This window comes from Setaria italica, chromosome II (assembly GCF_000263155.2).
Source record: "Setaria italica strain Yugu1 chromosome II, Setaria_italica_v2.0, whole genome shotgun sequence".
Taxonomy (NCBI): Eukaryota; Viridiplantae; Streptophyta; class Magnoliopsida; order Poales; family Poaceae; genus Setaria; species Setaria italica.
Window position 1 is genome coordinate 45,760,956 of NC_028451.1, and position 23,460 is coordinate 45,784,415.

General features: G+C 46.4%; 3 protein-coding genes and 1 long non-coding RNA gene across 6 annotated transcripts; 3 read left to right on the top strand and 1 right to left on the bottom strand.

Annotated features, from left to right (window-relative positions):
- Positions 1 to 228: 228 nt before the first annotated feature.
- Positions 229 to 3,430, top strand: LOC101772223. 3 transcript variants are annotated; one of them, XM_012843850.2, is made up of 6 exons: positions 229 to 448; positions 525 to 619; positions 1,669 to 1,866; positions 1,966 to 2,200; positions 2,650 to 2,791; positions 2,890 to 2,932. In XM_012843850.2, exons 2-5 carry the CDS (start codon positions 572 to 574, stop codon positions 2,760 to 2,762), a joined length of 594 nt encoding a protein of 197 aa, XP_012699304.1. In that variant the 5' UTR covers positions 229 to 448; positions 525 to 571; the 3' UTR covers positions 2,763 to 2,791; positions 2,890 to 2,932. The 3 variants fall into 3 exon arrangements, with proteins under 3 accessions (XP_012699304.1, XP_004958327.1, XP_004958328.1); XM_004958270.4 differs by having other exon boundaries at positions 244 to 448; positions 2,685 to 2,791; positions 2,890 to 3,430; XM_004958271.3 differs by having other exon boundaries at positions 244 to 423; positions 2,685 to 2,791; positions 2,890 to 3,430.
- Positions 3,431 to 5,599: 2,169 nt separating this feature from the next.
- On the top strand, positions 5,600 to 9,714 carry LOC101773186 (serine/threonine-protein kinase Aurora-3). The gene is made up of 7 exons (XM_004958273.4): positions 5,600 to 5,867; positions 5,962 to 6,204; positions 7,145 to 7,240; positions 8,122 to 8,336; positions 8,416 to 8,488; positions 8,587 to 8,709; positions 9,376 to 9,714. Exons 1-7 carry the CDS (start codon positions 5,769 to 5,771, stop codon positions 9,388 to 9,390), a joined length of 864 nt encoding a protein of 287 aa, XP_004958330.1. The 5' UTR covers positions 5,600 to 5,768; the 3' UTR covers positions 9,391 to 9,714.
- On the bottom strand, positions 9,539 to 12,521 carry LOC105913682. The gene is made up of 2 exons (XR_001163248.2): positions 12,373 to 12,521; positions 9,539 to 10,916 (listed from the first exon to the last, which is right to left on the bottom strand). It is a non-coding gene; the product is annotated as an uncharacterized LOC105913682 (long non-coding RNA).
- A 5,275-nt stretch (positions 12,522 to 17,796) lies between these two features.
- Positions 17,797 to 20,340, top strand: LOC101773595 (probable calcium-binding protein CML13). Its single transcript, XM_004958274.4, has 7 exons — positions 17,797 to 18,022; positions 18,488 to 18,605; positions 18,711 to 18,747; positions 18,818 to 18,845; positions 19,311 to 19,463; positions 19,865 to 19,967; positions 20,091 to 20,340. Exons 1-7 carry the CDS (start codon positions 17,999 to 18,001, stop codon positions 20,153 to 20,155), a joined length of 528 nt encoding a protein of 175 aa, XP_004958331.1. The 5' UTR covers positions 17,797 to 17,998; the 3' UTR covers positions 20,156 to 20,340.
- Positions 20,341 to 23,460: the final 3,120 nt, after the last annotated feature.

The window sequence follows — 23,460 nt, forward strand, 5'->3', positions numbered from 1 at the left end:
GTACGAATCATCTTTACGATCGCTAGCATGCCATGAGGAAGTGACATCACGGCCTCAAAAATATCTCGCAACAACCAACCAGCCGGGTTGACGCCATCGCCGAATCATCCATCAGAGGGGGAGAAGAATATCATGATGCCATGGGGGAGGGGAAGGAAGGAAAAAAAGGCACGGGGAAGGCGTGCAGAGGGGATCCCGGGCGGCGCACGCCAGGTCCGAGATATTTCTCACCAAGCGTCGACCGGCAACGCGCCCAGCCCACGTGGAAAAGCGGCGCCACGGCGGACAGATAAAAAGCGCGCAACCCTCGGCTGGCTGTTCCCCACCTCCCCCCACTCCCTCCTCGACCGGTCCACCGTTCCGTTACTCCGTCCGCGTCGTCGGCCTGAAGAAGACGCGCCGCGGCGCCGGCGAAGAGCTAGGGTCGGCGAATCCTTCTCCCTCTCCGGTTCGGTCTATTCGTGTTCTCGTGCGTTTGTGCTCGTGGTGGGGTGCCGACTGATGCGGCGGCGGTGCATTTTCAGGTGGTGATTTTGTTTTCCGGTGGGCGGGTAGGAGTGGACGGCCGGAGATGATGGACGAGGCGCCGGCCGATCTGCGGGAGCTCGTGCGCCTGCCGGTAATATTTCCCCCCCTCCTAAATTCGTTTCGCTGCTCTGTTCTGGTGTTTTTTTTTCTCTCCAGTTGATTCGGGTGATCTGTGCGAGGTAGCTGTAGCTTCATGGTACAAACCCAGCGAAATTTGGATTTATGTTGAGAGGAGTGCTACACTAGATGCTCTGAATCTCTTGATTTGTTAGGGCCTCTCTGATGTTATCCTGTGGCAGCAAATGTTTGAGAATGGAACAGGGGGTGTAAGATCTAGTTGTGGGGCAAAGGGGAAGAGAAGCTAAACGGGTAAAAATCAGGACTTCCAGTCACAGCTTCCTTGAAAAATCCATGGAGCAAATACCTTTGTTGCATGCGTGGTTTGAGGGCATAGATGATACCTTCATTTGATTCTAGAGGTCAGGGCTTGAGCATCTGGAACGATATGCTGCTCAGGATAATTTGCTTAGATACCTGTTCTGCTAAGGATGCCATTTACTGCTTGGTGGAACAACCAGCTATCGTGTAAGGCTGTGTGTTTTGACATTGCTTGGGTTATGTTTCCTTTCTACATTTATTGAGATCGCGTTAGGTTTTTAAGGGAAGCATGCTATTAAAAGGCAGTTTCTTTGGACAACTGTATTCTGCGATGTGAACCTTTCAGTTGAATTGCTTTAACTTGACTGATGTGATGTGCAAAATATTTTGGTACTGAGTCTGCTGAATTTTCGTCAAGGGGCCAAGTAGTCATGCACAAAAAAAAGGCAATTCAATAGACAGTAGCCTTGGGGTCAAACTTTGGAATTTCAGGGAGTAGTTGATTATTCAGCTTGTTTGGGTAAATTTTCTTAGTATTGCTGTCATCATGGAGGTGGTTATTTCAATGTGCCTTTTACTATCATCCTTCTGAATATAAACCTTGCCATATCAATACTGCAATGCCTGAGCAGTATTCTTATAGTTCCAGTGTTCCACCATGTTGTTCTTGTGTCATATATACTCAGATCAGTGTTTGAATTTTGATCTAGTCATTTCTTTTTTTGGACGGCCTATCATGAAGTTCTTTCTTTCATGTCCCAGGATGTTCTGGTGGTATGCTCATCTACGGGATGGACAAATGAAAAGCACATGCTCTATCTTCAATTATTGGAAGAAACATTTGTGAGCCAACTACATGACGGTGAACGCAGTTTCAAGGGGTTGTTCAATCTCTCTCCAAGATACTGTAGACAAGTGAAATCATCTAAGCAAATCGTTGAATATGCCAAACCTGATCAGGTATAGGCAAAAGCCACATTCCCTTATTCATTGGCAAAAAACAGAATAATATAGTTTTATCATATCAAATTGTCGTGTTGTATTTGTATGATGTGGCAGGGATGTCATGGGATAGTTGATGCTGACAGAGTCAAGTCCTGCATGAAGGTTGAGCTTATGGACTCACCTTCTTGTTGTGGAAATCAGCAAGATGGAAAAATCCATTCTACGGATGATAATGCATCAACCACGGAACCAGTAGAAGAAGCCATTTCCCAAGCAAGGACAACGAGCTCTGGACAATCTTCCACATGCTATGTTGGCAAGTACAGACATTCCCCTTCTAGGAGTGCAGGTAGGGGGTATCTGTTATATGTCCTTTTGCAAATGCAATTGCATATGACTCTAGTTACTTCTTTACAAAAGGAACGGTTTTTTCCCCAAATTTAGATTTTCTTCTATGAAATTGCAAAATAATTAACACTTGATTTTCTTCCCCAAAATTTTGCTTTGAAGAAAGTAAAAAACAGTTTGCCCATCTTTCAACCTGATTTGGTTTTCTTAAAAGTATAAGCTGTGCAATACCATTGTTGAATATTTGGGTTAGGAAAAGTCATCATCTTACTCAGCGTCTTGTTTGATTATCTTTCTAACCAGCACGAGTGTATCCTGGGAATGATGTCATTTGTGCCCCTGGTGCTTCGTATTTTGTTTATTTTTTTTTACCTTAACCAGTTTGGTACCAGATTATGAATACATAATTTGTAAATGTATTAAGTTCATTTACTTGAGTGACATGGCCAGATTTTTACAAGAGAACTACTCGTGCATTTACTCAGAGGGGTCGGATCAGAATTTTGATGAGGAGACCAAAGGGACTGGAGAATCAAGAAGAGGATGCAGCCAAAAGCGATTGAAATCTTACAATGTTATGAGGGATGATGAGGTATTGGAGGGTCTGGTCTTCACCTTTTTAATTGTGTTTTGTCATTGTTCCATCTTTAATGAATGCATTCTTACTTGTTCACATCACATGGTTCATAGGTGCAGAAAGCAGGCCTCATTGCATGTGACAAACACGAAGATAAATATAATGGCTCATTGAAGGTGGATGCTGGATCACTGGATGCAGAAACTGGATCGCCTACATGAAAAACCATGGATCGAAGGGATAATCCAATGTCCACGGAGTGTTCTCTGGAGCTAACTAACAAACTCACCTAGTTGTAACTGATAGAATCACCATGATCTCTAGATCAGAGAGGAAAAGCGAAAGTAGGGCATGTTTGGAAGATAAACTAGCTTACCCTTCATGCTGGTTTGGGAAGTCAAAATAGTTTGTTCAATGTACCACTTATGTTTGATTTAGAGACGATTTTAAAGGTTTTGTTGTGTTTCTGAGTGGCTATGATACGGAAATTTCTTGCCTATCCTTGTATTGTATTTGGTCTCTGTAAGCCTGTATATAGAGTGTCTTTGTTTTTCTACTGTCATATCTGCATTTTTCACGATGCAGAGACGAAACTCTGATGGTTGCTGCTGGTATTTGTCACGGTGCAGAAATGAAATTATGATGTTTCCTGCTCGTTCAGACAGAAAAAGGTTCCCGGAATGTCGGTACACATTGCAGTTTCTCCTGATTACCTCTAATCATGTTTTTTCTATTAAGTTTAAATTTCTCCTATTATGCTCGTAGTCCTGCAAACACTATCGGATCCAACAAAGTGGTTCCATGACACATGCCATTATAAGAGGACAATTGCTCTAGAAAAATTTACTAGAATTTAGATTTCAATCTGAATTTTAAGAATTGGATATAAATTGTCAGTCTTTGATTTTTTTTGTCATACGCTGTTGCATGGCTCATTTAGTTTTACTCGGTCTTGACTGTCTTGAGTAAGCTTGGCCGGCTCATGCATCTAGTTAATTAAAGCCTGAAAATGCCGGCCAGCCTTGGGAAGTTGCATCAGCTAAATGGTGCTGGCTTGTGTACTAAGTTTACCAGCTCATTGCCTAGAGAGAGTTTCAACATGCCATCCTTAGCAAATGATCTTTATATTTTCTACATGTGATACTTAACAGATGATTTTTATTTGTCTATAACAGTATAATTACTTCGCTGGCCCTCTCCCACCAGAAGTAGGAAGTCTTGCAAACCTTGTACATTTGTATCTCTGGGAACAACACTTATCTGGCACTTTGCCTGACGCACTTGGCAACTGTTTAAGAATAATGAAGTTTCAATTGAATGGTAGCTCCTTGAACGGTTTAAATCATTATTGCCGGATCAAGACCACCTCAGGTATATGCCATGCGTCCAATGCTACACATACCACCATGGAACTGAACAAGGAGCTACAAGCATTATAACCAATCAGTAACCAATCAGTCTAAATTCAGAGCAAGAGGACCCGAGCTCAGTGCCTATAAAACCTAAAAGAGAGATGGTACATGTTGTGTTATTTTGATTACCATGGAAGCTAATTTCTACAAAGTAGAATAGCATGTCCACTCAAATGCAAATTCTGCGCAATGAGAAGAAACTGCAGAGCGGTTGCTGGGTAGACGGGGGCGGTCTGGACGCACTGACGAAGGTCTTCACTCGGCTTTCTTCAGTGTGCTGAGAAAAAGAGTAGAATAACCAACTTCCGTTAACAGCCCACCAGTCATCACAGCATGTACGCTTGTTTATTTTTTTTTCCTTTCTCCATTCTTCTAATTATGCTAGCTACTCCTTCCGTTCCAAATTACTATTTATTTTGGTTTTCTAGATACACACCTTTTGACATGCACCTAGATATATATTTATGTCTAGATACATAGTAAAAATGATGTATCTAGAAAGCTAAAATGAATAGTAATTTGGGACGGAGGGAGTATTTAGCTAATCAGGTGCTAAGATGTATGACCACATGAATTTCAACCTGAAAAGTTTAGCCGGATTGTAAAAAAAAACTATTCAACATTTTAACTATAGTGTTTTAGTATTTTTTAAAATAAAATTAAACTAACACGTGTAGGCCGTTGAACTAATATACTCTACATTTTAAAGCACTATGTTCAATATTTTCCTAAAGTTAGTTCAACACTTCGGATAAACTGGATCAACATTTTGTGTGGGAATGTTGAAGCAGCATGTTCAAAATGTTGAAGTAGTTGTTCAAAATGTTGAAGTAGTTGTTCAAAATGTTGAAATAGTACAATCTGTAGGTTGATTTTAAAAAATATATTAAAAATAAAAATCTTATTTTGTTGCATTAATTTCAAACAACACGGTGATTCAAACGGATTTCAAAACGGATTAACAGTTCAAGAGAAAATCACATTTTAAGTTTGCAACTCAAATTAGATTCTCATACGTCTCCTTCACTCGGCTGTTGACACATGTCCGTCGGATTCCCACCCGCACCCGCGAACCCCCTTCGCGCCCAAGAAAACTCGCAATCTTAGCCGTTGCACGAATCTCCAACGATGGAAGCCAAATAAAAAAAATTCCGGAACCCACGTAGGTTTTCCGCCGCGCCAGTCGTCGATCAATTTGGGCCCGTGGGCTAGATTATTGGCGCGCTAAATGGGCTGTTCGGACGATGGGCTTCTGTGTGCGCGGCGGTAGAGAGAGATGATGATGCCCAACATTGCAGGCTATTGGGCCTACTGCAAACCTTGTACTGTGGGCCAGCATGCAAAGCCATCCCCCAGAGTCCACAATCCCCATCCGCATCCCCCATCAGAACGCGACTGCCGCCCCCGCCTGCCCAGTCCCAAACTCCCGATCCGTCGGCCGCCGCTCCCCATTTCAAATTGGAAACCCCCGTGTCATCATCCCCTCCGGCCTCCTCCAACTCCTCCTCGACGACTCGACGGCGACGCGCCGCCGCCTTCCTCACCTCGCCTCCGTCCCTCGACCGCCACTCTCGCGCACGATGGCGGCGCGTCAGGAGTGGAGCATGTCCGACTTCGAGATCGGCAGGTACATCGGCGAGGGCAAGTTCGGCAAGGTCTATCTCGCCCGCGAGAAGAAGGTTGGTTCTCGGAAGCATTGCCCTACAATCCCCCCAAGTTCCCCCAAAATTTTTTGGCTCCGCTGAGGCTAGCCTGCGCGTGGCGATGATCCAGAGCGGGTACGTGGTGGCGCTCAAGGTGACGTACAAGGCGAAGCTGGAGAAGTATCGGTTCCACGCCCACCTGCGGCGGGAGATTGAGATCCAGAGAGGACTCGACCACCCCAACGTGCTCCGCCTCTTCGCCTGGTTCCACGACGAAGAGCGCGTCGTCCTCGTCCTCGAATACGCGGCCCGGGGTGAGCTGTACAAGGTCCTTCGCGCCGCTGGCCGCTTCACCGAGCGCACCGCCGCCACCGTAAGGACCCCCTTGCCCTTGTTACCTTTTGCTTCGCTGTTAATTTTGCCCCAAACTTTTGTGCCTCCGGTTGGATTGGACCCGTTGCCCTTCCTTCTACTGTTTATGACTTAAATTATGTTAGCCTGAACCATAATGATTAGAAGCAAGGCTGTTGTGACAGCAATTGTATGATATTTGTGAGGGAAATACAGCGGGATCCTTTACCATTACTTTTGTTATTTATTAGAACAAAACCAAGATGAAAACGGCAGAGGAAAGAGTGAGGAAAAGGGAGGAAGAAAAGCATCTTCTCTACAAAGTTTCAGAGAACTAGTCCATGAGATGATTAGGTCTTAAGTTGGCAATTCCATGACATTACTTCTACTCACTCCTGAAAGACAGCAAGAGGGTCTTCAGAAATGCCTATTCTCATACCATGTATAATTCATTAATTGCTGATTCCTTGATACTGTTTTCCTGTGCATTTGAAACAAGTTGAAGTTACGGTTCATAAAAAAGGTGATTAAAGCAGCAAATTCTTTGATATTCGAAAACTTTAAGTTCCATTTTATAAGTTGTCAAGATGGTTCTTGGGTCTTATAGATTTTTGCATTTTCTGATTGTAACATAAAGTATCTTTAGAAACTGTACAATACAAGGCAAAGGATCAATCCTGTTTTACAAATTAAGCTGAAATAAAGTTTTCCACAAACAGCGACCACATGAAGTGCACTCTGCAGTTTACTCCCCTTGACCTATACATTTACACATGAAACAATGTGAGAATACATAGCAATTCGTTTATGAAGACTGCAGCTTTTGATAATGCCATTAATGGCCAAGAACATGTGCTGGCATTGCCATAACAGGTCCTGGAACATGATATACATATGCAGGCTTCCTTCTGATTTGCCATTCTTTTGTTAGATTCTGACGGCACTGAACCTTACGTTTTTAGTACGTCGCGAGCCTTGCTGGTGCACTGGCGTACTGTCACAAGAAGCAGGTCATTCATAGGGACATCAAACCAGAGAATTTGCTACTTGATATCGAGGTTGGTTCTTCTTAAGTTCTTATGCAGTTGTTGCACCTCAATGCTGTTATCATTTCTATTTATTTTTTGTGAGCAAATTTAGTGACACCTGTCTTTTTACTTTAACTTCCTTCTGTTTTGTTGTAATTTTGTAACTTAATGGTCTTATTTCTGCACAACATGTATTAAAAACATAACCATTACTGCAAACCTTGCTCAAGAGTAGTGCTCATACTTTTCACACCATCGTTATGATTTTAATAGGCTGATTGTCTTCTCTCTGTACTGTTCACACCATATCTGATAGAACCATTGCTGTAGTTTGCTCAAGATTCTAATCTATAGCTAATAGCATAAAATCTCTTAGGGTTGGAAATCTTTCTCTATATGTTTTGCTCCTCTTAGCTGTACAACTGTACATTATAAAAGTATTTCACTATTTTTGCATGTAAGCAATACAGAATGTAAAAAATTTATATGCTGTGTAGGAAGGGTAGACAACATTAAAATGTGAAATTCAAGTCACTGCATTATATGTATGATGAGGATGTTATTTGCTTTACAATTCAATAAGGGTAACCCACCTTGCATGTTACTCATATTGGACAAGGCATGCAGCATGCCTCTACGAACAGATTTGAAAACTCATATATATTGTTACTGATACGCATGACATATGTGGAGAAATGGTTATGAAAATGCTTATTAAATGTCTCAGTATTTCTAAAGAACTGCTATTGTCGTGATGGACATTACTAAACGCTAGCAGCAAAATTGTTAGTTATGCTGCCTGTCTCTGAAAGTCAGGGGAAAAAATCAGGGCTCATGCCACTGTCTCGAACTCTTGATGCACCAAATACTGAATGTTGATTACATAACTAGTTAACTTCCATTTTCTCCAGGGCCGGCTTAAAATTGCAGATTTTGGATGGGCAGCTCGGTCAAATGCTAAACGACACACACTCTGTGGCACAATTGATTATCTGGCACCAGAGATGATAGAGAAAAAAGCTCACGATCATGCCGTTGACAACTGGACTTTAGGAATCCTGTGCTATGAGTTCTTATATGGCTCACCCCCTTTCGAAGCTGATGAACAGGATGATACCTTGAGAAGGTATGGCCTGAAACATCTGTTTTCTTTTTCTCCCCTGTGTTCATTCCTTAACATTGTGTGCCACATGAATCTTGAGCAGGATAGTCAGAGTGGATTTGACATTCCCTTCAACTCCTTCCGTATCTTCAGAAGCTAAAGATCTCATTTCCAAGGTCATTGGAAATTATTAGTTATATATCATATATAAGAGATTAATTGAAGTGGTGGATGTGGGCTGGACTATTGACTTTAAATGTGATTTTGTATGCAGCTTCTAGTGAAGGATTCAAGCAAGAGGCTTTCTCTTGAAGACATAATGAAGCATCCATGGATCAAAAAGAATGCAGAACCTTCAGGGAGTTGCATTAAGCAAAAAGACCTAGGAAGAGTTAAGGTAAATGATAATCCCTCTATTTGTTTCCATTGGTCATATGAGGATGTGAAAAGGCCAAACTTCACAAGTTTTGACCAACAATTAATCAAACGATGTGCATATTTATGCATGAAAGTTATTTCAGTAAATTTGTCTTTCGGAAACATTTTAGTATGGTATTGACTTTGTAACAATTGATGTTATATTTCCAAGAGAACTTTATAGTCAGAGTATGCCCTTAAAGGCTTTCAAATCCTGATATGCCTTATAAAAGGAGTGTGCAAGATATCTCCTGATCAACACTCACTCTATTACTTTTCTGAGCATGGAAAATATTATTTTGGCCCCATAATTCTAACATTTTTGTTTAGCTTCACATACTTTAGCCTTGTCATATCTGATTATATTGAGCTGTCAAATACAAGGATTTAACAATTATTGCACCCATAAGAACCAATACATTTTCAGATCCAAAGTAGCTAGTACCTGTATTAGGCTAAATGGCTAATACACTTTCATCCCTGGATGAGATATCTGGTCTGAACAAAGGATGGCTCATTTTTTTCTATCTTCATGTTTGCTTAATCAACGCACCTTTTGCTGTGCTGATTACTTGTAGATGACACGCAATTACTGTGGAGTATCACTACGATGTTTTGCTAAATTTCCTTACGGTTTTCTCTACAGCCTGCACTCATCTGAAAATCAGCCTGTTTGGCGAAAGACTTGTTTGCCAGTGGCCAAGAAACTTCAGATGTAAGTCAACTGATTTGGTGTGCTGAACTCGTCGCTTCTGGAGGTGAAGACTCAAATATGAGGGCACTGTGGATGTTTGTAGTTCTGGTAGTTCTGTGGAGTGGCTGTGTGCCTACAGGCTGGAGGAGTCTGTACTCTGCTGTCGATTGAGATTTGATGCTGCGCATGTGTGCTCCCCTTTTGAATTGAGCTGTGAGACCTTTGTAAATTGGAACATTGATCGAGTGGTTAGTGCAGAAGAATGTGGTGGCCTTATTTGCCCTTGTCGAATTTTGCTGTATTTTGTGTTCTGCTAGTGTCAAGATGAACGACCGGATCTTGGGACTGAATTCTTCGATTCTTCATTCTTCGCCAAGAAGAACGGCAAAAGCTCAGGCCTCGGCTTTGCCTGAAACAACGCGGCACGAACACGTCGTCTGCTGCATGCCTCTCTACACTACCCTACACAGTTACACTTCGATGGCAGCACTCTCACTGTATATTTCACTACACAATCATATTTATGGCTGCAACTAGTCAGGCAGGCTGATCTCACGCACCAGCAGAGTTACTTGTCCTGACCAAGACGGGACCTCAAAGGAGTCGATTCAGAAGCTCATCTCGCGTCCTTGACGAGCGGCTTCACCTTGCACAAAACTTGCACCTGTTGTGCACCAGGTCCTTGCGCGCGGAGACCGGGAACAGGTGGACGTGAACCTGAGCACCTCGTTGAACCACAGGCACATGAAGAGGTTGGTCAAGGGGCCGTGGGACATTGTTTTTTAAAGGATGCACAAACTTTTCCACGAAAATCTTCTCAGCCTAATTTTCAAAAATAAAAAGAATCTTCTCAGCCATCGAGGCAGTCAAATACTAGTCCAGCTTACCCTTGAGCAGTCCCTTCTCTTTCAGAACTTTGATCAAGCAATGCCTGGGCAACAACCGCCGCTCAACACTATACTTGAGCAGCACTGGCCTTCGCATGATACATGATACCTCCAGACCGTCATCCTTCATCAGGAAATCCAATTTTCCCTGATGAAACTTTTGCTCCCAGGACGAGAGGTTGTTTCCTCACAATCGCCAGCACATCATCCTTCGAGAACCCAAAGTTGTGTAACAGCCTTTTTTTTTTACTGTCATATCTGCATTTGTTATGGTGCAAAGATGAAATTCTGATGGTTGCTGCTGGTACCCTGCAGGCTCATAGTGTAGCAGTACAAGAAAATTAATTGTGCGTATGATTAGCGTGAAGGAAGCAACAACGGTCATCAGGGACAAATCAACAGCGCCATGGTATACTGACACCTTCTGTGCAGTAAGCAAGCCCTGGCAGAAAGGAGGATAAGGACCCACTTCATCTGCCAGTAAATGCTAAATCAAAATAGCTTTCAGGTTGGTTAACTTATATCAGGGCCTGATCCTGTCGTATATTATATCTTGACAGAAAGAATGTCAACCTGTTTAGACTGCTCAACGTCAATGACTGCAGTCTGCAAACATGTAAAAGAACGAATTACCTCCAGGTACAAAAAATCATCAGGTGATAGTTGCTAACCCAAGCGGGCTAGTATCCATTTGAAATTTATTTTTCAAGTGTCTAAATTTTGTGAAGAACAAGCATGCTTCCAGCGAGTCAGGCTTATTGCTTTTTCAACAACTTGATTATAAATCCAATGAAATTCTTTTCAGTTAATAGCCAAGCTGTACATGTAGCTTCCAAATCATCATGTTAACTTGCTTTATTGTAATTACTTTGAGATGTTCCCAACGATTCTGTTGGCAAGTCAAACTTCCTTATTTATAGTCTTAAATAAATGTCATGTTCAGATTTTTATAATGTGGCCTACATAATGGCTCTTTTCCTGCTATACTCTGAAAGCATGACTTGCTACGACATAAATAAATTAAATTAAAAAGGAAAATTGATTGCCAAATATTCAAAATTATTGTTGTCACCCCCATATAAAGTGATACCACGGTGACAAAATCACGAACCTTATATTTTTTTTTAAAAAAAATCTTCTGTTTATCTGATTGCAGTTCCGTCTAATAAAATGGGCCCTATACTATCACCAGTTCACAATAGATGTTTGAACTAGAAGTACTTAGATGTGTCACATAAAGAAGACTTGTACATACAACATAAAAATATACTGCAATTCCAAGGTAATTTTTCTTTAACTAAAAAATATACTCAGATAAAGTAATTGCCACAGGTATCAGTGTGGATATTCTAAAATCTAGACAAGTAAATTAGACCCAAGGTAGCACTCAATCTTTTACAAGCATAGTGAAAAGTGAAATTTTGCAACATGGTGACACGGTGTCAGACAGTCTTCTGCTTGTTGTGCAAAGCCAAGGAAAATTTGATGCAGATAAATTTAGCCTTTGGTAGTATAAAAAACGAAAGTGGACAAACTGAGGGGAAACTAACCAGAAAAATTTCAGGGTTCCTTTGGTTAGGCTTTTGGGGGCTGCTTTTGCTTCCCAAAAACTAAAAGCTAACTAAAGGAGTGAAAAACTTTAGCTGCTTCTACACAAAAGTAGCTTTCAGTCAGTTCATTTCTAGCGGAAGGTGGAGAGGTGCTTCCTCGAGCTTTCGGCTTTCACAAGTTATGAAAGCCGAAAAAATTCCCCACTACCACTCGTTACGAATACCGCCTCGTTTCTTTTCCCTCTCGCCCGATAGTTTTTCTCCAGCCGCATCGAGCTCGAGCGCTTGGCGGCCCAATCGCCGGCGACCTTCTCCATCGGCCCCCATCGCCGGCGACCTTGGGTCCGCACAGAGGGGAGGAGCGGCGTCGGTCTAGCGCGGAGGGGAGGGGCCGCGACGGACCGGCGCGGAGGGGAGGAGTGCCGTCGGGTCCAGCGGAGGGGAGGAGCCCCAGGCCTCTGTCCGGCGGCAGAGAGAGGGAGGAAACGGGGGCGCGGGCACCGGTGTCTCACCGTGATCTTGTTTTGGTGATTGGTTGGGGGAGGTGATGGCCGGAGGGGTGCCGTTGGTGTGCGGTTCCTGGTGGCGGCGCAAGGCTACGGGCGGACGGGAATCCATCGATTCCTCGCCTGTTGTTGGCCGGCGCTCGAAGGGAGGTGGCGGAGGCTGGAGCCGGGAAGATGGAGGAGGTGATGCGCGAGGGATTGGAGGGAGGCAGCCGGTGGATGGATGAATCGGCCGGCGGAGGAGGAATCGGCTAGGAAGGTGGAGGAGGAGCTCAGGCGGCGGCGGCGGCCATGGCGGGTGGCAAACCCGTGATTCCCAGTGGCGGGGCCACTGGCGCTCTACTTGGTCGGGGAGCGAGCTTGGGTGGTTGAGGAGCTGCGGCTGAAATGGACTGGGCGGAGGTGGCCGAGCCGCTACGGATTTGCCGGCGGAGTAGAGCTTCCTGGCATAGCTCCAAACTCCGGATGGAGCTGCTCCACTTCAGAACTCCACATGGAGCCAGCTCCGCTCCAAAACTCCAGAACTAAAATGGGATGTTTGGCTAGATGGGTGCTCTCAGCTCCAAAAAAGATCGATTTCAGTGTGGATTGCTATTGTTGCCCCCCAATTAAGACCCCACTTGTCATCCTCTCTATCCCATTTTCTTCTTCCCCTTTCAATATGCCAACGGGTTGTGTGTATTTTACATCCATCCATCCCCTTTCAATATCCCAACATATGCTGTAAATGAATGGATGAATATGGTCAGGAGGAGTGAAACTCAAAAGACTTTTGCAAATGTTTCCCTTGGTCTGTCAAAATCTTCCACTTCCAATATACCAACGGGCGGCAGGGTGGGCGGCGGGGCTGGGCGGCGAGCGGCGGGACGAGCGGCGGGGCTGGGCAGCGGGCGGCGGGGTGGGCGGCGACGGGCGACGGGTGGGGCGACGGGCGACGACGGGCGGCGGGCGGCGACGGGCGACGGGCGCGACGCGGGCGCGGCGCTGGGCGGCGACGGCGACAGACGCTGGGTGGGCGACTGGCCTTGACGATGGGGAACAATAGAATAGAACGAAACGTTTTTTTTTCATAACCAGTGGCATTGGTGGGTAATTATCCACCAACTTCACGAGGAGGTTCAAAAGAGAGGTTTCTGGAGCAGCAAAAGAGGTGCTCCAAAACTCCACCTCCATTTGCACTACAGCTCCATGGAGTTGGCAACTCCATGGAGTTTTGGAGTTAAGGTGTTTGGCTGAATTTTTTGATGGGGTTGCTGAAGTTTAGGAGTGGAGCCGTGCCAAACAGGGTCTTAGTTTGGCGCAGGCGAGGTGCTCTGCTCGGCAGACAAACGGCGCCCTCTCCGGGCCTCTCCCGGCGGCGGCGCCCTCTCCGAGCCTCTTCTGGCGGTAACCCTCTTCCACCTTGGCGACCGGAGGACGAAGAAGGGGGCTGACGTGCAGGGTGAGATAGGGAGAGGGTTGAATGGGGTGTTACTATGAATGGACAGTCCGCTTCGTAATTGTTTTCAGAAGCTAGCTGTTTCACCGAACGGTTTTTTCCAGAGCCACAGCTCCCAGCTACTTTTTCACAACATGTAGTTCACGACTACAGCTCAACCAAACACACCCTACAGGTCTAAATATTTATGTTTTCCATGTGTTCTCGAGAAGAAACCTTTATGATCATCTTTTAACCATTCATATTTCTTTGGAAAAGCCAATACAAAAGATATTTCAGTGCCAAGGGTGAATCATCAGCTCTCAAAAAAAAACTCTCAATTAGATCTGACATATGACCTTATTGTTCCTGGCTCTTACGTATTGTCCGAATCTGCAAGCTACGAGTTACCATAATAACTGCAAACAGTATCATCAGACAAAAAAATAAATGTGTTCTTTATGACAACATAGGTTAAAGGCAAAGACCGAGTAAATTATTCTTGCCAGGTATTTCCCTCTAATGCTATTAGTCCAAGTACCATGGAACTGAACAAGGAGCAACAAGTGTTCTAATTCTAACAAATTAGTCTAAATTCAGAACAAGATCACCCAGACTAAATGCTTTTAAAATCTAAAAGAGAGATTATGGTACATGTTGTCTTTGTTTGATACCATGGAAAAAATCTAAATTTTTAGAGTATTATACAACATAAGCTACATTTTGCAAAGCAGATTAGTAGAATAACAAGCCCACTCATATGTGAATTCTTCACATGGCACACATTGAGAGGAAAAGAGAAGATAAAAGGGAACTTGGACAGTGAGTGAATTATACACCTCACTCCGACAATTTGAAAAACTTGCATGTTGTGGCAACACCATGGAGCTTGACCACTGTACTGCCGCTCTAGATTCAGTTACCATTAGACCTGTAGGAAGAGACAGCCAATATATTGTAAAGCTGATCCAACAAAATGAATAGAACATTTTTCACAGCAAACTGTTAAGAGCAAGAAGCACTTAGAAAGTGAGGATACTAAGAATCTTCTGAAATATTCAACCTATATACCTTTAGTACTCATATGAGCTTTGGGACTGAGATGCAGAAATATCATTTAACCACATTGCCAAGTGACATGTTAAGCTCTAGCAATGGTTATGGTGATGCGCAGTAACTCTACAAAAACTACATACAACCCACCCGTGTATATCTTATACGAATATATGCATGACTATATGAATATATGCATAAAGTACTATGAATGTATATGTACCCACAAGGCTGGGCTTTCTAGTTTGACTTCAACTCCCTGTTCTTCATAGGAAAAAAGGGCTGCCACTAAAATATGTAACCAATAAGTGTTCTTTTTTATGTACACACAAGCTCCGTGATACTGAGCCAAGCACTTATCCTGCCATTGGAGCCATCGAGTACAGTAGACACCCTTGATATGTGATTAAACAAAAGAAATTGATTGCAAAGAAAATAGGTAAACTCGTATCAATCATGCAAAGAAATATTTTTGTCGGGTTCATGTACCAAGGTACCCTCAGGAAAGGAACTTAAGGTAACCAGGTGTCAAAGGGCTAAAGGACCAACAGCTAGAAGCATCCTGGAAAAGGCCCATATGACGTAGCGGCCCACCACCCGACCTTTCTTGGTCGGAAGCCAAGAGCCATGACTCGCCGGCTCAGCTGGGGCGGAGCCCGCAAGGGCCCCCAATGCCTTACCCACTCCTTGACTCACGAAGACCAATGACGTACGAGAAGCATTAAATGCACGGCGTGACCCCCCGACCGCCCCATGCCGGAGACATGACCGGGCAAGGGGAACCGACCTTTAACCAGGGGGTCCGAGGGTAAGGCTCCACCCTTCCGACCGCCCAGGATGGCCTGCAGGATGAGGTCGTACGCGCATCGGCGTCATCATCACCTTCGCCGTCAAGATCAAGGCCATGTCACCGCGTCAAGCCCGGTACGGTCCTGCAGGTGAGGTGGGACCCAGCAACAGACGTTACGGTGAGGAGCAACCGTGAGCGCACTAAAGAGGTCGGAGAAAGCCGGGACGAGCGGCGCGCCCCATCCAGGCCACTAATCATGGCCCGCCCATTCGTCACCGGTAAGGACGGCAACAACAGCACCCGTCCCATTCACTGCCACGGAGTTGGCAGACGGGACAGGAGCATGCCACGGAGCAGGCCGGGCCGTGCGTAAATAGCCCATGCCGCACAAGAGCCACCGTACAATACGTGCGAGGCCCACGACCAGCCAAGGGGATAGGACAAGGAAGCCTCTTGGTGCAAGGAAAAGACTCGACTACGCTGCAACCCCCGACCACGCTGCAACCCCTGACCTCTGAGGTCGGGGACCATCTCTATTTCTCAACGTTGTTGCCCGGTCCCTAGCCTATATAAAGGGAACTGGACCTCCATTCACTCTCTCTCTCTCTCGCATTCAACACATACACCCACACATAGCACGAACGCTTGTTTGCAAGCACCCCGTTGTAAGCTCGATGCACTTGATCCAAGGAATACAACTTCTGCCGAAATTGGATGTAGGGATCTTTCCGAACAGTATAACTTTTTATCTCTTATGTGCTAGCCATTGGAAGTGAGGAGAGCACGGCGGCGGTACAAAACACCGACACATTTGCACCAGTGGCGAATTTGTAAGAGTACTTACTTGTCCTTATCAATCAGGAACTAAATTCAGTCTTTTGCAACGCTATTCCACTGTTGCCTCCCCCAAACATTTAGAGGCATAATCATCAGTGAGGCCTGGAACATGGTTCTTGAAAGGACGCACAAACTTTCCCACAAAAATCTTCTCAGCCATCGCAGCAGTCAAATAGTAGTCCAGCTTACCCTTCAGCAGTCCCTTCTCCTTCAGAACTTTGATCAAGCAATGCCTGGGCAACAACTGCCGCTCAACACTATAATTGGGCAGCGCTGGCCTTCGCACAATGTATGATACCTCCAGGCCGACATCCTTCATCAAAAAATCCAAATTTCCCTGAACCTTTTGCAGACAAGCCCAGGACAAGAGGTTGCTTCTTCGCAAGCGTCAGCACATCCCAAAGTTGTGTATCCTCTTACCGAAAACATCCTTGCTAGTCAAAGCGACCACAGCAAGTGCAAGGGTGAATATTCCCGCGCCACGAGCTATGCCCAACTCCTGCACTCGCTGGACAGCCTCCTTGAGGCTCTCCGGGTTCATGGTGAACAGACGAGCGTAGTACAGACTGCCGCCAGCAATCTCAGAAATGTTCAGGCCGCATTGCCGGAGGAACGCCACGTTGGGCCTGGTAGTCTTGTCCAGATCCACCGTGAAAAAGTCGGAGCACCACCTAAGGACCTGCAGGATTTTATCGAAGGATCCGAGCTCGGCAAGTCAGAACTCGAGCTTGCTGCGGAGGAACCTGCTACGGAAGGAGTTGGGGGCGAGGGGGACGAGGCGCGCGATTTCGTCCCGCGACAGACCGAGGTCGCGCAGGTCGGCAACGCGCGGGCCAGGGTCTCCTCCACGTTGGTGCAGAGAAACCTTGGTCGGATGACGACGGCCCTCCCGACGTCGGCGGCAGGGATGCCAAGGGTGCTCTCGAGGTAGGCGAGTACGGCTTCGGGCTTGGCGCTGGACCGGAGGTGCGAGAGTTTCGCGGCGGCCTTGAGCGCCTGCGCCTGGGTGAGGCCGAGGCGTGAGACGAGGTACTCCTCCACGGCGAAGGAGCCGGGAGAGGACGCGGCGGCGGCGGAAGAGGCGAGGAGGCGGTGGGGGAAGACTAGGGGAGGAGGTGCGTGCGAGGAGGTAGGGAGGCGGGATGGGGAGCGAAGGATGCGGGAGAGGGCCGCCCGCAGGCGGAAGACCACCATCGCGTTCCGGCGATGGTGGCGGCGCCGGCGGCGGAACGGTGGTAGTTGGAGATGGGAAAGGGAAACGATGGTGGGCCCGTGGGTTATTATTTTTATTATGCTAAACGCGGTGAAGGGAAGCCAAAGCAGGGAGGCGTTCGATCCTGCGCGGACGGCCAAGATCGTCGGGTGGGTCCCCAATTCCCCATCTTCCTCCCGGTCTCGCAATTCCTCAGTCAGTCGGCTCGCTCCGTCGCCTCCCCAGTTCCGTCGGCTCTCCGCGTAGCCTCCGCCCCCAGATCGGCGAAGCGAGGGAACCAAGCTCCGGCCCAGATTCACCTCGCTGCTGACGACGCAAGGCCATGGAGACGCAGCCGTCATTCCGGGTACGGATCCCATCTTCTCCATATATCTCTGATCCCTGACTCGTTCTCGTTCTGGTGGAAATTTCTCCGTTCTCTCGGTGCGAATCGGATCATATATCGGGCCCGGCAAATTTCTCCGTTCTGGGGCTTTGATTTGTGGGGAGAGATCCGCGCTTCCGCTGGGATCGACGCCCTAGCTAGATCTATTCTTTCGCGAGATCTTGGTTGGTCTAGGGCCGCGGAGATTTGTGGCATGTCTCAAGGTTTCCCGGCTTGCGATTGAGAGCGTTAGAGCCGGGATCGTCTAGTGCTGGGTTTTGCCATCTTCAGACCCGCATTGTTGTTCTAACATGACCATGTAGAACCATTAATTTGTGACTGTTTAATCCATTTTTTGTTTTACTAGAACGATTTGTTTCAATTATGGATTCTAGTATCCTGCTTAATGCTTATCACTTGATCCACTTGTGAAATGTGAATTTGTAGTCTACTTCCAAAGGACAGACAAGGAGAGAGAGGCCTAGAACTCGCCCTCATGGCCTGACCAAGCAGAAGAGGCAGGAAATAAAGGAAGCCTTTGATCTGTTTGATACTGATAACTCTGGTACTGACAATTTTCTCTGGGGTTTGCCCATTCCGTTATTTCCACTATAGTTGCTTCTTCGTGTTGGAACTGTTGATATCTTACTCAAACATTCTTATCTCACAGGAACCATTGATGCCAAAGAGCTGAATGTTGCCATGAGGTAAGGCTTCCATTGTCATTTTAATGGACAAGGTCAGATGTGGCTCTGAAATTATTTCTTTCGTTTACAGAGCCTTGGGATTCGAGATGACTGAAGAGGTTATTGTTCCTCCCCTTAGCAGATCATTTGTTTCATTCCCATCATCTAGAAAATGCACTGCAGTTGTTTCTCCCCCCCTTTATAGTCCCAAAAATATCTGATTAGCCATATGGCAAATGCCATAGCTCTTCCATTCATGTTGGTTGAATTGATATTGCAATATTGCATGATTAGTCCAAGAATGAGCACAACATTGCGCACTGAGGCAGTTCCTATTGATGTTGTTGCACTGAGCATTTCCTTTAAACCATGTCTTTTATAGCACCTTAGAGATCAGCTTTTGTTGATAAAATGCATTCTTCCTGCCCATGATATGTTATGCCTTTCATGAAAATAAGAGCCACAGCATCTCATACTTTCAGTTCTGTATTCGAGCCCCAACAATATGGCACTGCATTCTTCTGTTAAGTGTTGAGGAAATCCCTTGAAATAACACTCCCACCTGTTTCTTATGGATACTGCAGCAAATCAACCAAATGATTGCTGACGTTGACAAAGATGGCAGTGGAGCCATCGACTACGAGGAGTTTGAGCACATGATGACTGCCAAAATCGGAGAAAGGGATAGCAAAGAGGAGCTTACAAAAGCATTCCGCATTATCGACCAAGATAGAAATGTAAAGCACCATCTGTCTTTTCTTCCTTCAGTACATGTTTTTTTATATGATTGTACTGGACTACCATTTTGCTTGACTGCACATTTCAATGTTTTGAGGTAGTATCAGCTTCCTATTAGACATTAAGCAAGTGGATTTCTTCTAGTCAGACAATCCCTCAAGTGGTTGTCACAACTTAAAGATGACTGATGAGTGTTTCTTACACAATTTTCAATTCTCTCCTAGCGTTCTGAGTGCAAAATGTTAGTGTATTTTCTCTTGAGCTTAATGGACTTGCCTGAGATAAAGACACGGAATACTTATCTACAACTGTACCATATTCTGACATGGTATTCTATTTGAGAAAGCTATCATAAGTCTTCACTCTTCAGACTTAAAATTATGCTGTGTTATTCATGCAGGGAAAGATTTCTAATATCGACATTCAGAGGATTGCCAAAGAGCTGGGTGTAAATCTCACCCTTGACGAGATCCAAGACATGGTGCAAGAGGCGGATCGAAATGGTTAGCAGTGTTCTGACATCTGTTTATGTCTATATGCAAACTAGAAAGACCCTCATATGATTTGCTTTCCCCAAACCGGACAGATCCTGTGATCCATATAACTTGATTTCCGTTTTTTCACAGGTGACGGCGAGATTGACTTTGACGAGTTCACCAAGATGATGAGGAGGACCAGCTATGGCTACTAGGCGGACCATCTGTGCGAGCGCTTGATGTTGTGCAGTCGTTCTATAGCTAGCTACCGTTTGTGTTGTTAATGAAGTCGCTGATGTAGTCACTCTGAAGTTGTGCTTGACAATGGCGTATGATGTGAGGTTAGCGGATGATATATACTTTAAAGACCCGCATGAGAATACTGATGGTTTCATCGGTTTGGGCGGTGCCCCGTGCCCAGTACGGTAGTGTCGGCTGGTTGCCTGGTAGATACGGTCTGGCGACCAACCCAACTAAACTGCGCAGATGAAGATAGTCTAAGGTAAGTAACCTGTGCATATCACGACACGGTAATGCTACAAAACATGTGATCTTAAAAAAATCGGACGCTTCGACATGTTGCAATAGTTAAGCATCGATTGTTTCTGATAACACGGTAATACTACAAAACAGGCGATCTTAAAAAAATCGGACGCGGACGCTTCGACATGTTGCAATAGTTAAGCATCGATTGTTTTTGCACATGTCACACTGAATGTTGCATGAAACATAATATTTATGTTGCGGTGGTAATTTTCTATCACAGAGTAGAACAATGTAGTTATTTTTACACATTATTTTTCATGTTGCAAAATAGTGATAACTGATGTTTCAGTAGGTAATTTTTAATGTTTTGTTGGAGCGTCCGATGAAAAATTTTCCACTAGATAATTTTTAATATTTCGTTGGAGCGTCAGATGGAAAATTTCGCATCGGATGTCAAGATGCTAGCAGTGTCTTCTCGTAGGTAAGCATCCATTATCTTATGCTGCCGGAGTAGAGATCGATCCCGTACGGATTTGAGGAAACGGGCGTTTCACTCTCACGGCCTGTGTTGTTTCAGCATGGATTTCGATTGAGAGAAGATGAGAGCCGTAGAGCATCGGCTGTGTTTTAAACTCGCAACGGTCCTACCTTTTCATTTTTAGTCCCTTTGGAGCGAGTACATTGCTACGCGTCAGCAGTCTTGTCGTCTCATACAGTGTCACGTAGGATTTTTTGATGATGTGGAGGAGAGGGAGTAAGGAAAGAGAAAAAGGTCGTTGTTTTGCGAAACAACTGCATTGTAAGCTAAATTTTAAAACTACAAGATAACTCAACAACCATTGTACGAGTTATTGTTGTCATATTTTTTTTCATATGCACAAATTATAGAATTATATAGCTCTACCTGACAATTTATAAGATAACCTATATAGTTCGTTGAGTTGTCTTAAGATTACGCGTCAATACACGAAACCGCCTATTAGACGATGCCTTTGACGTTTCGGTAGCTCCATTGTACGTGGGTCCCATGGTCAGTTAAATTTCTTTTTTTATTTTCTCTGTTCTCTTTCCGCACACCAGTGAAGCTTCTGCTCCTTCCCCATCTCTCTCTCGTTGAATGACGGATCCACAAATTGTCCGGACTAGCCTGCGGGTTTTGGCCAAGGCCGCGACAGCGACAGCGATGCCATCCACGGCCGCGCCGCCAAGCTCACCCTTCGTATCCGCGTTGTCGTGGGCGTCGCCGCCTTCGAAGGTCCCCGCGGTTCCTGCCACCGTGCCTGCTACATGCTCGCCAGCAAAGCGCGGGCGCGCAGACCATGAATGCAAGAGAGCGTCCCCTGGAGCTGGACGACGGAGGAGCAAAGTAATCAGCCCTCTAACTCCTACAACAAATGGAGCTATCGTACCATTCGACTGATTTTGCATGCTGAATTGGTCAGATTTTCATGGCTAACTAAGGAACGAGCTGTCACCCGCGGGCCGAACTGCTCTGGGGCGTGGCTCCAGCGACGCGAGCGGGGCCGGGGGAGCGATGGCGGCCATGGATGCCGGCGATTGTGCCCGAGGTCTCCCACTTCATGGCCATGGAGGGCTGTCACGCACCTCGTCCGCCTCGCTGCCGTCATCCGCATCCACCGCGCGGGGCCGTGCGCCGCCGCCGCCCGCCGCGGTAAGATGCAGCGCCCCGCGCCTCGGAAGGGGGAATGGGAAGAGATCAAAGATTTTTATTTCTTATCCTCTCACTGACGTGCGGGACCCACGGAGCTGTTAGCGGTGGAATCTAACGGAATGGCATGGAAGGGATGGAAAACCAAATTCCAATGTCACTGAGGGGATGACTAAATTTTTTTCGATGGCACATAAGGAACGGCTATAATTTTAGATGGCATAGAAATGGGAATTCATAGAAAAACAACGGCTAGGAGGCAAACACGATCGGCCAACGCTCCGACGCTCGCCACGTCTCCAATTCACTTCTTTTCCTGCGCGCCTGAAAAAGACGCCCGCTACAAGTCAGCGTGGAAAGCTGAGGCCCCCGCTTCCAGACTATGAAAAAGACGCTGTCGCTTCTGCGCACGCACGGAAACAGTGCGAGGGGGGGGCCCTTGCCCGGCGCGGCAACGGCTCTCCGGCCTCCGGGCGCCGGGCGCGGGCGGGGCTCAGAGCACGCGGACCGCGCGGTGACCACCCATCTGTATCTGTGCCCGTCGTTCGTCCGCGCCGCGTCGATTCCGTCTCCCCACGCGCCCGCGTCGCTGTTGCCACGCAATTATTTGGCTCCTACAGCTACAGGCTCCATCCATCGACCCGTCGGCGGCCGTGCCTGTGCAGCTTTCATTTGGCTGGCTGGGGAGACATGCTGTAGTAAGGATTTCACGAGAGAAATGGAACAAAGTGTACTCACTGATTGAGATCCTAACCTTCCGGTGAGGCGTCTGCAGATCGACCACCAGCCCATAACTCGACATTCCCTCGTATGCGGTGGCTTAGGTGAGGCATTCACTACGGCCTTCAAACCGATCAGACACGTAGCACCTCCCATGCCCGGGACGGCGGGGTGCCTGTCCACCGGGCAAACAAAAACCCTGCGGCCCGGAAGAAGTTTCTACGCACGTACGCCGACGCGACCAAGCGCACCTCTCCTAGTTAAAGCAGCAGTATCAAATTCTCACCAATAGGAGTACACTGCAGCGCACGTAATTACGGGTACGTTTCGCGTACCCGGAGCACGGAACGGAGGGGATGCGCTTGCGTACAAGCGTCACCACGGAAAGTCCACCGGGCTCCACGCCCCAGGACGTCTCGCTCGGCCCCGGGGCCCGGCGACCCGCCGCCCCACGAGCGCCGTCCGTTTCGGGATCTTAGCGGGAACCGACGGCGGGATCGGCCGCCGACTCGCCGGGGGCGGGCGAGCGACCGAAAGGGCCCCGTCCTTCCTTCGTCGCGGCTGGAATCTTGTGCTTTCCTTCGTCCACTCCTCAAATCACCCCGCTTTGGAATTAATTAGTGGAGGGGTCGTGGTGAGGGATAC